The sequence below is a fragment of the Sinohyriopsis cumingii genome, chromosome 1 (genome assembly GCF_028554795.1).
Source record: "Sinohyriopsis cumingii isolate HCF-2022 chromosome 1, ASM2855479v2, whole genome shotgun sequence".
NCBI lineage: Eukaryota > Metazoa > Mollusca > Bivalvia > Unionida > Unionidae > Sinohyriopsis > Sinohyriopsis cumingii.
Genome location: NC_142961.1, coordinates 141,630,578 through 141,646,317, shown reverse-complemented (window position 1 = coordinate 141,646,317; position 15,740 = coordinate 141,630,578). Strand labels below are relative to the sequence as shown.

The window sequence follows — 15,740 nt, the reverse complement described above, 5'->3', positions numbered from 1 at the left end:
CAGCTGGTGAAAAGAGCTACATGTATCATATTTGTGACTCTACGATACATCCCTTCTTTATATACAGAACATTGGTAGATGCAATAGCAAGGTTTTACTTACCATTAACTCAATTCAACTTTAGGAATCCTGTTCCATGGAAGAATTAGACATTGTCTTCTCCAACGAATACATCATAAGCAAGTGACTTTATTTTCAAAACAGGTAAACTGTGCGGCACACATGTCAATGGCGAAATATGTTTGGCTCATAAGGTTATACTTTAATATATACTTTTATTAATTTAAAACATTCAAATGATTCCTAACATGATGCGATCATGTTATTACCTATTTTCCCTGATACAGATAGTCTAAATTGTGAAACGGTTCTCTAATGCATGGATGTTATTTAAGTATAACCTTTTGAGCCAATCATATTTTGTCATGTCGAGCACCTGTGTTTCTTGCCCGCTTTTGGTTAAGCATGGAAGTTAAGGTTATATCGTCAAGATCTCTGATCTCTGATGAGTTCATTAAACAGTGAGATCATACATATTAATCAGGTGATCTTGTATTAGAATGGCAAAGCTTGTCACCAATCTGAAAGCCATATTCCTTGTCTGATTTTGATACAACTTGAATTATGTGCTCAAATCATTATGATCCTGGACAAATTTTATAATTAGTGAGAGTCATGCATATTAACTGTAATCTTACATCAGATTGGCTAAAAATGAGTCATCCATATTAACTGTAATTTTGCATATGATTGGTGTTATGTATATTCAGTTTAATTGTTCGTCTGTTAGTTTTAATTTTTTTAATTCCATTACATGCTATTTTAATGTAATATTGTTTACTGGATTTGATATTGTCCAGAATAGAGTTCATTTGTTTGACCTGATTGAGTTTTTTTATTTTGTTATTTTCAATGTAAGCAACTAATAATAGAAACATTGTATCTAGTTGCTGACCTTGTTTCAAAATCAGTGACAGTTTTAGTAAATTACTATTTTAAAAATAATTGCATTATTTTTCTCAGAGTAAGAATCATTAAGTTGAGTCAAGGTCATACCTGGACTATGTGATAATTATCTTGTAACAAACTTCTATTTTTTTTCTAGAAGGATGAACACTTGACCCCTATCAGGGAATCTGTTTTGCATTTTAATTAGTCTTATAACTGATGTTATGATAAGAATTCTATCAGGCGTGCTTTAACACTTGGAACATCAAGTTGTTTTATATTGTGTCTAGTTGGGCTAAATTTTTATTTTCTTCAAACTATGGAATTCAATTGATTGTTTTTCCTGGAAATACAAAAGTGCTCTGATAATTCCTAGACAAAGATATTTACTGAAATTTACATGGAATTGAAAAACTGGAATAATATTTTATGTGATTCAACAAGAGACTGTTGACATTTCAGTACAACACTAACTAATAGAGACACCATCGCCATCCATTTGGATTTTCATCGGGATTTGAACTGTGATTCACTTAGGACTTTTCATTGATAGGATTGTGTTTTAATTCTTGGATTATGTTTGGATTTAATTTGCAATACCGTAACTTCTTTTTTCTCATTTTTTCACTTTTTATTCTAGGGAAATAAATTATTTGTTAAATTTTACAAAGGTTATTGTCTTCACTCTTTTCTGTTACTTTTTTTAAGAGTGTGTGTGATTTGGATTTTTAATATAGCTTTAACAATATTTCAGTCATATAGCTACGATGTCTGTTGTGTGGCAGTTTATAGTGATATCTAGCACTGGGGCATCATGCTGCAGACATGTAACATGATGTCCCACCCAGTCACATTATCCTGACACCAGGCCGACCAGTCCTAACACTAACCTCTTAATGCTGAGCGCCAAGCGAGGCAGCTGTTAGTACCATTTTTGTAAGTCTTTGGTATGACTCGGCTGGGGATTGAACCCATGACCTCCGGTATCCGAGTCGGATGCTATACACACATGATGTAATTTGGTATATGATTAGCTGATCTATACACACATATCATGTAATGTGGTATATAATTAACTGATCTTCACACATACACATATATGATGTAATGTGGTATATGATTAGTTGATCTACACACACATGATGTAATGTGGTATATAATTAGCTGATCTACACACACACATGATGTAATGTGGTAATATAATTAGCTGATCTACACACACATGATATAATGTGGTAATATAATTAGCTGATCAAGACACACACACATGATGTAATGTGGTATATGATTAGCTGATCAACACACACATGATGTAATGTGGTAATATAATTAGCTGATCAACACACACACATGATGTAATTTGGTATATGATCAGATATATACACACACATATGATGTAATGTGGTATATGATTAGCAGATCAACACACATGATGTAATGTGGTATATGATTAGCTGATCTACACACACACACACATGTGATGTAATGTGGTATATGATTAGTGGATCTACACACACATATATGATGTAATGTGGTATATTGTTAACTGATCTACATGTACACACATGATGTAATGTGGTATATAATTAGCTGATCTACACACACATGATGTAATGTGGTATATGATTAGCTGATCAACACACACATGATGTAATGTGGTATATGATTAGCTGATCTACACACCCACACATATGTAATATGGTATATAGTTAGCTGATCTACACACACATATGATGTATGGTGGTATATGGCTAGCTAATCTACACACACACATATATGTAATGTGGTATATGATTAGCTAATCTACACACACACACACATGTAATATGGTATATAATTAGCTGATCTACACACACATATGATGTAATATGGTATATAATTAGCTGATCTACACTCACATGTAGTATGGTTTATAATTTGCTGATCAACACACATATATCATGTAATGTGGTCAATGATTAGCTGATCAACATACATATATCATGTAACGTGGTCAATGATTAGCTGATCTACACATATATATCATGTAATGTGGTTAATGATTAGCTGATCTACACATATATATCATGTAATGTGGTTAATGATTAGCTGATCAACACACATATATCATGTAATGTGGTTAATGATTAGCTGATCAACACATACATATCATGTAATGTGGTTAATGATTAGCTGATCAACACATACATATCATGTAATGTGGTTAATGATTAGCTGATCTACACATATATATCATGTAATGTGGTCAATGATTAGCTGATCTACACACACATATCATGTAATGTGGTTAATGATTAGCTGATCAACACTTACATATCATGTAATGTGGTTAATGATTAGCTGATCAACACATATATATCATGTAATGTGGTCAGTGATTAGCTGATCTACACATATATATCATGTAATATGGTCAATGATTAGCTGATCAACACACATATATCATGTAATGTGGTTAATGATTAGCTGATCAACACATACATATCATGTAATGTGGTTAATGATTAGCTGATCTACACATATATATCATGTAATGTGGTCAATGATTAGCTGATCTACACACACATATCATGTAATGTGGTTAATGATTAGCTGATCTACACATATATATCATGTAATGTGGTCAATGATTAGCTGATCTACACACACATATCATGTAATGTGGTTAATGATTAGCTGATCTACACATATATATGATTTAACCTGGTATCTGAATAGCTGATGTTATGAGTCTATGTTTTTAAAATAATTAAGCTGGCAAGCTGAAGCAATTCATCCTTTTTTTTTAAAGTGTCACTGGTCCTGGGTAGGATTTAAAATAAAGATCTCCACTTTAGAAAACATTCTAAAAAGCCTGTTGATTTCACTAAAAATTTTCTAAAATGTGAAATAATACCTGGGATTTAGAAAATTCCAAAACAAAGTGAATCAAAATTTAAAAATTAACGTTTTCTGAAATATTTTAGTGAAATTCATGTCCCGCAGATGAATGCCCAATTTTCAGTTATGAGTCTATGTTCTTAAAATAACTAACAGAAAAGAGTGAAAGACAACAAGCTTCATAAAATTTAACAAATAATTTATTTCCCATGAATACAATGTGAAAATGAGAAAAAAGAACTTACAGTGTTACGAATTAAATCCCAAAATAATCCAATAATTAGAAAAACAAGTCCTAGTACTTTAAAGTCCTGAATAAAATTTAGTAGAAGTCCCAAATAAATCCAAAAACTGAAGGTGATGATATATCTGTTATAGCTCCTAGAGTGCTGATATGCCAACAGTCTATTTGTTGAATCACAGTAATATAATTACAGGTTTGAATTCACTATAAATTCCAGTGAATGTATTTATCCAAGAATTTTATCAGAGCACTTTTGTATTTTCAGAGAAAATAATCACTAGACTTCATTAATTTGAAGAAATAAAATTCAGCACAACTGGACACAACATAATATACAATTTCTAGGTGTTGATCTTAAAGCAGCTGATAAAATCCTCTCAGTTACACTATATATAGTTCTCTACTTGACCTCAGGTCACAATTAGCTTTTTTTGAGAGAACAAAAATACCAAATGGAAAATAACTTTCTAGAATGATCCTGATGTTTACAAAACAATAACCTGGATTATGTATAATTCACTTAGGAAATTCCAAAACCTTGATCCAAATAAACACGTTTACTTCTTGTATTAATAATAATAATACTGACTTTAAACCCATACATATAGACAATAATTTAGCTATGTATTAGTTGTTTACAATGAATAAAATCAAAAGTCAATTTGTGTCAAGCAGAAATTAACTCAATTCTGGACAAGGTCAAGTCCAACATACAATGATACATTACAATAGTATGTAATGAAATAAAATAAAGTGAAACTAACTAACAAACAAAATAAAATAAACATACATAACACTGATCCTGTTAAAACTTTGGAGACCAAATTTAGTTTGGATTATGGTCAAACTTGATAAAAAAACCTTTTACCATCATGGTTTAAGACAGGTTTTATAGCAAGTTAGGGCTGCCTATATTAATGATGTGATCTTGCATCTGATTGGCTGACTTGTTACTTATGTAAATAATATATTTCCTGTCTGATTTTGATAAATCATGATAAATAGGTTTTATAATCCAGATATTGAATGTGTTTGGTTGTGGGTATGAACATCTCATGTTAATTATGCCTTTATCTTTGAAATAACTTCACTTTAGACTGCATTAAAAATCACAATGACATAAATAGTGTTAAAAATTTCATAGAGCCTGAATGTCCTGGGGCCCTCTTAATGTATGATATGTCCCTTCTATATTCTTATTGAGTTGCCCTTAATGCATGTTGTGTCCGTTCTTTATTCTAATTGAGTTGCCCTTAATGTATGTTGTGTCCCTTCTATATTCTAACTGAGTTGCCCTTAATGTATGTTTTGTCCCTTCTATATTCAAATTGAGTTGCCCTTAATGTATGTTGTGTCCCTTCTATATTCTAATTGAGTTGCCCTTAATGTATGTTTTGTCCCTTCTATATTCTTATTGAGTTGCCCTTAATGTATGTTTTGTCCCTTCTGTATTCTAATTGAGTTGCCATTAATGTATGTTGTGTCCCTTCTATATTCTAGTTGAGTTGCCATTAATGTATGTTGTGTCCCTTCTATATTCTGAGTTGTCCTTAATGTACATGTATGTTGTGTCCCTTCTATATTCTAATTGAGTTTTCCTTTGGACTTAAGCAGAAATAAAAGTGTTATCTTATTTGCCTGACAAGACCTTGAGTATGCCAATGAAATGTGGCATTTTCATTTTGAAGTATTTGAAAGATCCTGGTAAATTATTCATATTCGGCCCTAGCTTTGATTCCATTTGTAGGTACCTCACTCTTATGAAGATCTGCTTACTGATATCGCAGCTATAAACTTAGTATACAAACTGAAGCATGTGGCTTATGAATGGCAAAAAAGATAATTTTGTTCTTTGTATTTAATTGCTTACCTATCATAACACTCTTGTCTTTCATGAATATTGAGCTGACCCTTGCACTCTCTAACAAATTCATGCATCATTGGTTAAATATATAAAATGGCATAAGTGCAGAAGTTTGAAAATTATTAAACATCTGGGGATTAGTAACATATAAAATCATCCAAGACAACAAAAGTTACATTGTATTGTAATTTATTTAGTTTAAAGAGTAGCCACTGAGTAAACATCTCATCATTGGTGAGCCTGTCAAAGCATCTCTTGATTTGACAAGGTTTCTCAATCCCTGGATGGCTCTCAAAATCATTTTTCAGGGCTGGCCATTGCTGTAGCAGGTGCTTGATGCACCTCTACAGTGACAACCACCTGGTAGTACAGTGTTTCAGCAGCTTCATCGGTAAAATCCTGAAATCCTTTCAGCTGCTCCTTTATTTTGGAGCTGAAAGACATCACAAATAGAATGGTTTTCACTTTTGGAGCAGTTAGTGGTGCAAACGTATAATGTTGTTTCATTATTCACTCATCAATAGCTGATATTATCACTGTTGATCATAAGAGATAAGACAACCTGCCTGGCAGGCTCAGATTAGTGAGTGTTTATTGCCTTCCCTAAAGCATCTGTTGTTGTTTTAATGTCAGTACGTTTGTATGTATGATGCATACATTATACCATCACACCCCATTCTGACTTTATGCCTGATTTGCTGCCATCTTTGTTGTCATCATTATCACCCTATCACTTGCATTATTATCACCACTATCACTTGTGTGTAAAAAAATAATCAAATCTAGAAAATGATGAAGATGATAGACCTCATTTATCCCAAGCATGGTGGATTAATTTCTGTATTGTGTCCATATTATTCATTTTCATATTATTATTACTGTTAGTAGTAGTAAAAGTATAATAACAGCGTAATTTTGGTTTATCATAAGAAATAAAATAATTAATCTTTAGTAATACTTACATGAATATTTTGTCCAAGGTTGCCAATCTATTGTTACCAGTTGGAATTCAGTGGAGCCTTGTGGATATCCTGTTTATATCCTTGTCAGAAATATGAACCATTAGCATTATCCACTTGATCATTTGACTCATCAATGAAAATGGTGAATTTTTCATTGCAGCACATGTCTGTGACTTTTTCGTCCCAATGAGGACCCAGTACTTGGGTCATGATGTGAGTAGTTTTGTCCATTTGCATGAGAACTTTTGTGTGATTTCTCAGTCTTGGAACATTATTTTGATTAGATCTGAAAAAAATCATCTGCTACCAGAGGCAGGAGATTATGTTCATCAATAAAGTTGATAGATAGTGACTTCTCACATGTCATTGACTCATTCATGTCACATTTAACCAAACACTTGCTGTTGCACCCTAATCAATCAGGCTTTAGACAGAAACATTCATGTGAGACTGCCATGATCTCTCTAACTGACAAATGGCTTCAAGCACTTGACCAAGGTAGAATAATAGAATCTGTGTATGTAGATTTCAGGAAAGCTTTTGACAAGGTGGATCATGAAATCCTTTTGAAGAAACTGAACATTTACCAAAGTGATGAAAGCACAGTTAATGGTTTACTTCCTACTTTAGTGAGAGATCACAACATGTTCATATAAATAATGTTCTGTCTGAACCTGGAACAATTAGATATAGAATACCACAAGGTTCAATTCTAGGTCCATTACTATTTATTTTATTTGTTAATGACCTACCACTTTTTCTAAGAGACTCAATATCATCTACAGATCTCTATGCAGATGACACAACATTGTCAGACATCCAAAATACAAAGCATATACTCAGAATTTCTTTACAGGATGCCCTAAACAAACTGGACAACTGGTGCACATGCAATGCCATGGTGGTAAATACTGGTAAAACTAAAATATTACTTATCTCAACATGGCTAAAAAGGACAAATCTTGATAGTGATGAACTGTGTCTGACATGGAAGGATACAAATTGGCAAATGGTCTGTCATGATAGACTACTTGGTGTTTTGGTAGATAATAACCTATCACGGACTGAACATATCAAACATATCAGTAAAAAAATCAATTCAAGTTATGGCTTCTCAGTAGGATAAGACATTTTCTCCCTGAAAGGCACAAAAAACTATTTTATAACAGTTACATACAACCCTATTTAGGCTACTGTAATACAGCATGGGACTAATTCATGATAAAATGATAAAAACATAGGAAAGCTGGCATATCTTCAGAAAAGAGCATTTGGGCTAATATCAGTCCAGAAAGAAAGCAAGGAAAATTTAGCTGGTAAGCTACAAATATTACCTATTAAAGACTGAATCCATTTGAGAAAAGCCAAATTAATGTACAGGATTATTCATTATGCATGTATTTGAAGCAGAGGCTTTGAATTTTTAGGGAGCCTAGTTTAGTCTAATGCCCCCATGCTCAGTCCCAATTTATGTCTATATTTTCTTGTTCCACCTTGCATCTGATTCTTTTTGTAATTTGTTACCTTACCCAATTGTTTGTCAGTTTTCCATGTTGTTCCCATAATTCCTGTGCATCCCTGTATTTAACTAACAGATCTTTTATATATTTGAACTTTCTTGGGACTTCCAGCTTTTTTGTAAGTTTATTGTTTTTATAAATGTTCACCCTATTTCTCATTGCAAACCCAAACCAGAATAATATTTATGCCTTTGAACTTGATTATAGCCCCTGAAATTCCCACTTCCATCCATCATTGAGTTTTGTTTGATAATACATTTATTTGGATTTTGTGGTTTGACATTGGGAGATAATGCATGCTTAGACATCTTGACAGACTTTAAGCACCTAAGTCAAACTGACCCAGTATTATGCAAGTTGAGCTCTTGTGTAATCTAACTAAGATGAATTAACATCTTTAATCCTGTCCTAATTATTTTTAATCATATATAGTACAGACTTTAATCCATCTCAACATCTTAAAGCACAAAACCAGAACATAAATCAAAGTAATGTTTATCGTTTTATGCTGAATGAGCTCATGGTAACCCAACCAGAATCAATTAATGTCTTTAATCCTTTTGGAATTACTTCTGCTCACACATACTAAAATCCACTTTGACAAACTTCAAACAATGAAGCCAGCTGACCATGCCAACATGATCAAAGGATGAAATTAGCAACTACATTGTCTTGCTCTGCTTAAACAAGTTCACAGTCACATGATTATTGATAATTAGTACTGCTGTACATTTACTAAATTTAAATCAAAATGGGAAAAATAAATTTTTCAGTAATAATTTTGCATATGTGGGAGGTTTCAGTGATGGGAGGGATGGGAGACACCCTTATTCTCAGGAGAAAAACGCTCTGGTGTGGGAGGTTTACATATGTGATTTTAGTAATGAGGTTTTGTTTATGCTAAGACCTGGAGGAAAATTACACTTAATGAAATTAAATTGAATCAAAATCGTACAAATTAATATAACAGTTATTTCTTTCAGAAGTACACTATTTTGAGAGGCAAGTAAACACAGTTAAAGAGTAAATTTAAATATCCTTTTATACTTGATTGTTTCTAATTGAAGCATACAAGTTTCATTGTTGTATCAAAATAATAGCAAAACCAAATATGGGTGTTTTGAACAAGTGGAATTTGAGTCAGGGCAAATATGGTTGTTTTGGACAAGTGGGATTTGTGTCAAGGCAAATGATTTGATGCCTGGGATAGCCTTTGGTATGTCATCCATTAACACATGTTTGTTGTTGTTACTTCTCCTAAACTACTTGAAGGATTGCCATGAAACTTTACACACACACATTTATCCCAGGGTCTGTTTGGTCCAGATGAAAATGGTGCTGCCCAGAATCTAATATGACCACCACCGCAGTCATTTTGAAAATATTTATATCACTACTCCGCCAGAATTGATTTTTGTATCAATATGGGGATTCCACTAAAAACTTCTTATGATGTCTAATTGGTCCTCCATGACACAGGTGCTGATCAGACACTGAATATGTCCAGCTTGTCCACCATATTGAATATATTTTGTTATTGCTTCTCCAGAAGAGAAAATTATATCAACATGGTGTTTATACCAGAAGACATATCATGATTGTAGTTGGTCCTAAAGGAAGACTATGCCACCTGGACATCCAATATGATGCCACAGTATCCATCTTAAAAATCTTGTTATCATTACTTCTCCTGAATAAGTAGTCATGTCAGTATGAAGTCTTCACTTGAAGCCTTTTTGTGATGCCTGGTTGATCCTAAATGAAATTGGTGCAGATGTGACTGATAATATGGCCACTATGGCAGCCATCTTGAAAATCTTGTTGTTGCTACTTCTCCAGAATGGATTGTCATATTGGCAGGTTTTCACCTGAAGACTACTTGTCATGAAATGAAAGTCATATCAGTATGGGATTTTCATCAGAAGACTTATGGTGTATAGTTGGTCTTAAATAAAAATTGCTGATCTGACATTCAGTATGGCCACCACAGAGACCATCTTGAAAATCAGGTCACTGTACCTACTAGATGGAAAGTCATATCAACAGTTGGTTTTTACCCAAAGACTTCTGATGCATAGTTGGTACCAGTACAAATCTTGCTGATTTGATTTGCATTATGGCTCTGCAGCATCTTGTATTGTGTTATTGTTACTGAATGGAAAGTCACGTTTACCTGAAAACTAGTATGATGCATAGTTGATTTTGAACAAAAATGGTACCAATCTGATATCAAATATGGCTGCCACAGTAAACATATTGAACATCATTTCACTAATTCTTTTGAATGGATTGTCATTTCGACATGCGGTTTTCACCAAAAGTCTGGTAATGGTGGCAGCTTGTTAAGAATGAAAATGGTAGTGATCTCACATCCAATATGGCTGCCATAATGTCTAATTTGAAAATAGTATTGTTCAAGTATCACCAGTGGTTTCAACACTCAGCAGTTGAAAGAAGAAATTGTCTTATCTTGAATTGTTGGAAATTCTTTTCAGCAATAGAGTGTCAGTCCTTTTGAGGGACTTTTATTTTAAAGTAATTTGCCTTGGGCCTGTATCTTTAAATATATTTATTGAACATGTTTAAAGGATGGAAGATAGTTTATTTAGGGTTACCCAGTGTGTTGTTACAGTACATGTAAATAAGCCTGCCAATGGTAAAGGTAAACTGTTAATTGTGTAAGCCATATGAGCGATCTTAAGTTCACTTGAGCCTCTTGTTTAAGATGGAGGATTTTTACATCTGTTATAAAATACTGTTCATCTACACTCCATTTATTTGATAACCCTGTTCACTAGTGCCAGCTATTGGTCTCTATTTTGTGGCCATATGTGGTGAAAAATAAAAGTGTAATGGAATTGATAAAACTACCAGACATGTTATCAGATAACTTCAGGCCCCATCATTAAGAGAAAGTGAAAACTTTGAGGTAAGGTGTGGAACTCTATATTATATATGGAATGAAATGTCCTTTTCATCTTCCTTGAGAAGATAGGTACATTTTATTCAGAATAGGTGTTTGATAACTTATGGCCGGTTCATTTAAACATGAAACATTCTAAAGTCTTGATTCATCTAACAATTTTTTAGTTTACATCATCACAAGACAGTCATTATAATTTCTAATATGCTGATATAATTGGTCTAAAGGCATTTTTTAAAAATAAAATCATTTTTGCAATTAATGTTTTATAAGTATGTTACAGTAACAATATTGTCATTCCTCCCTTTCTTGTAAAAAGGTATTCACAAGAATGAAAGCTTCTAATGGCATATCATTATTTGTTGAAGGCTAGAAATTTTGTTTTTCAGTTGTCCTGCTCAGTCCTAGTGAGAAATAGCATAATATCTTTGGTAGAGTTTTCTCTGTGAAATAATTTGCCATAAAAATGCCTGAACATAATGGCCCAAAAAATTTATGTATGGGATGTTATGAGAAGGATATTACTGTTTCTTGGTTCTACAGTTATCCAGAGTTTCCATTCACATTGTATATGGGTAACATAGCCACTCCACTGCCATTTATGTATAGATATTTTGTAATTACAAAGTTAAACTTCAGAAAATATCTGGCTTCTATTTGTGCAGCTGTTTTTTTTAAAGAAAATCAACCTGTAAGTTAGCCTTGCAACCAGCAGGTTGATACAGAATGTGTTCCCAATATTTTGAATGAATTCATGGAGTCAGAAGTCTTGACCCTAAAATAATGCCGAGCTAACATTAGAGTTCCTACAAATTAGTATTTCTTTGTGGCAGTATTGAATAAATAGGCAAATTATCCAATTATTACATCTGGACTGATTACAAAAATGATTTTTCACACAATGGGATCTTCATTATTGTTAGTGCCATACTCTAAAACAAAACTACATGTATTACTTTTCTTGGTATACATTTGTTTATATCCCAAATCCCTTGATAGGTTCTCATCATACTTGGCATTAATCATTTTGAACCTAAGACAAGTAATTCTGTGAAATGCTTGCTGGCCCCTATTACCCTTGGAGTCAAGGTCAGTTGTTGAAAATGTGTCAAGGATTTTATTACAGTTTTTAAACTTATATTTCCTAAACCACTTGATGGATTTACTTATACATGATGTGAATCAGTATGTAACTAGAAAATGTTATATATATCTATGTATAAACTAATGTTTTGATAGCCAATTTTTGTCTGTGGGTTGTAATTTAAGATAATGGTCATTTGTTAACATGTTGACATGGCCTTTTGACCTTAGAATGTTCTCAAAGAGAACTTATGACCTACATCCTGGTCACCTTGTTAGGTATTTATATAAGGTAGAGGTAAAATAAAATCATTCACTCCTACTTTAAGTTTAATCTGTTGTATCATTGTTCAGTTGTGTTCAGATATAATTTGAGATCGACACTGCTTCGGTATTCTTGAGGACTGATTCAAGACATCATTATGATACATCAAGACTGTTGAGAAATCAACCTATTCAAGATCTGGTACATCAGCACATTCAAGACTTGGAATTCATTCAGAATATTGTATACTTTTTAACCTATTACAGAAAATATGTGATTATTTGGGATTTAATTCACAATACTATAAGTTCCTTTTATATTTTCATTTTGTATTGAAGGGAAATAAATTATTGGTTGAATGCGGCAAAACTTGTTGGTTTTGCTTCATTCTTTTACTTACTTTAAGACCATAGAATACACTGCTCCGGTGGCCTAAGTTGTTAGATCATCTCCCTTGGATGCAGGAGATGGCAGGTTCAAACCCCAACCAAGTTATAATAAAGACCTTTAAAAATGGTACTGACAGTTGCCTTGCTTGGCGCTCAGCATTAAGAGGTTAGTGTTAGGACTGGCTGGCCTGGTATCAGGATAATGTGACTGTGTGGGACATGATGCTACATATCTGTGGCATTTTATGCATATATATGAATTTTAAAAAATAAATTGTATAAGATAAATGAAATAATACTGTGTACATTTTGTGTCTATAGGTATCCAACTGTACCCAGTCACAGAACTGTAGTAATCCATGTGATGACTGCCTTGGGATGTCAGATGATAATTATAATCTCCTGTATGCCATATATGCCTGGACGTAAGTACCAAATCGAGGTTATACCATATATGCCTGGACATAAGTACCAAATCGAGGTTATACCATATATGCCTGGACATAAGTACCAAATCAAGGTTCTGTATGCCATATATGCCTGGACGTAAGTACCAAATCAAGGATATACCATATATGCCTGGACATAAGTACCAAATCAAGGTTCTGTATGCCATATATGCCTGGATGTGAGTACCAAATCAAGGTTATGCCATATATGCCTGGGCATAAGTACCAAGTCAAGGTTATGCCATATATGCCTGGACGTAAGTACCGAATCAAGGTTATGCCATAAATGCCTGGATGTAAGTACCGAATCAAGGTTCTATAAGCCATATATGCCTGGATGTAAGTACCGAGTCAAGGTTCCTTATGCCATATATGCCTGGACGTAAGTACCAAATCAAAGTTAGGAGGCATATCTGATCTCTTTTCTCACTTTGTATTGGTGGTTTCAGAAATGTGTATTTAAAAAAAACTGTGATCCCAATACCTTTTTATTTATTGCTATGAAAGTTGCAGTGTGTGTACATCTTGAGATGAACAGAAATTGCACACCAAAAATAAGTGTATATGCTACAACTCATGAGCTCCTACTCCTTAACATCTGAGTCTAGCTTACACTCATGACACAAAAAACTTGGATTCTCATGAGCTCCTGCTCCCTAACATTTCAATCTACCTTACACTCATGACACAAAACACTTGAGCTCCTACTCCCTGACATCTCTGGGCATTGCCAGAGCTCCTGCACCCTAACATTTCAGTCTAGCTTACACTCAGTCACAAAAACTTGGACATTTCATGGGCTGCTTCTCCCTTACATTTCAGTCTAGCTTACACTCATGTCACAAAAACTTGGACATTGCATGAGCTCCTGCTTCCTAAAATCTCTAGTCTAGCTTGAAAAATGTTTTAGTTATATTAGCTGAGGTTTGAATATTTTGAAATTATTTTGTAACTTTCATTGGATTAACCAAACCCAACAATAACAGTTCTGTTATCAGATTCAGGAGGTTTGTCACTTGTCTTAGAAGAAACAAATTTTAAAGAAAAGTATTGAAATCAAACTTTGGCCTGTTACATATCTTGACTTTACATCAATTTTTGTGTCACAAGGTCAGATTCAGGGTCATGGTGACTGAAAGAAAAAAACCTGTTCCTGCACAATAACTTTGGTTCTACATCACAGACCTGGACCAAACTTTATAGATGGTTTCGACCTAGATGAAAGAAGAAGCATATTAATTTTGATATCACAAGGTCAGAAGTCAAGGTCATTGGCTGAAATATTGAAAAAATGGTTTATGCACACATATTTCAGTTTGTAATCATGTACCTTTGCCAAAGTTTGTGAACAGCTTACATATTGTACATATTGTATCAGAAAGAAGATTATTGACTTTGGGATCAAAAGTCATGGTCAGTGTGCCTGAAAAAAAATGTTTGTTTTTATTATTAATAACTTTAGTTCTAGACAAGGAACCTTGACCAAAGAGAGCCATGGTAATTCATTGGGTAGAACTTTTGACTCGTAATCCAACTGTGATGGGTATTGCTACCTGCTCTGATGAGCCCATGTCAGCTGACTTGGTGTCTGCTTGAGAGAGGCACTTAGTTCCCATTCCCTTGGTATAATATAGGTGGCGCTCACCAATTAATTTGAACTTTTGAGAGAGTGACATAGGTAAGGTGAAGTTGTTTGCATTTGTAAGATGCACAATGGAGATAATGTTGGCATACCTCTATGTTACTTTTATGTAATGTGGCTGACATTTCTTTGGATACTGTACTTGTGGAAATTGTACATGATCTAAGCACACGGTACAACAAAATGGATGCTCCCCTGTGCTTGACAAATTAACCAGAATTAATCAAAAGTACACTAACTTTAGCAATTATTAAAATAGGGAAAACGAATTTTGCTGAAGTAGACAATAGCATTTACTGAAAGTGCAATGAACCAAGTACAAAATATCTGAAAAGTAAAAAAGTTATTGGCTCTTTTTTCTACAATTTACCTCTGAAGTCCAGGAAGTGAAAATGACCATGCGGAGCTAGCAGTTTTTTTAAACGAGCACATCTTAAGTGAGCCCAAGCTGTATACTCTAGAACCCATAGTACACCCATCAATCATACATCAAAATAAAGGGAATTAAAAGTTCTTTTAACAGCACCTAAGATATACAAAGTCTTTATTATATAGCCAGTATAACCAGTGA

At 33.6% G+C, this 15,740-nt stretch overlaps 1 protein-coding gene across 2 annotated transcripts in view; it reads left to right on the top strand.

Moving 5' to 3' along the window:
• Window positions 1-15,740, top strand: part of LOC149808034 (lysosomal dipeptide transporter MFSD1-like) — a 71,142-nt gene that overhangs the window by 2,769 nt on the left and 52,633 nt on the right. The window contains exons 2-3 of one of the 2 annotated variants that reach the window (XM_089972856.1): window positions 7,059-7,111; window positions 13,400-13,503. In XM_089972856.1, the coding sequence (XP_089828982.1) occupies window positions 7,085-7,111; window positions 13,400-13,503 (131 nt within the window). In that variant the 5' untranslated portion in view covers window positions 7,059-7,084. The remainder of the gene's footprint in view (window positions 1-7,058; window positions 7,112-13,399; window positions 13,504-15,740) is intronic. The other variant, XM_089972847.1, reaches the window with a different exon arrangement.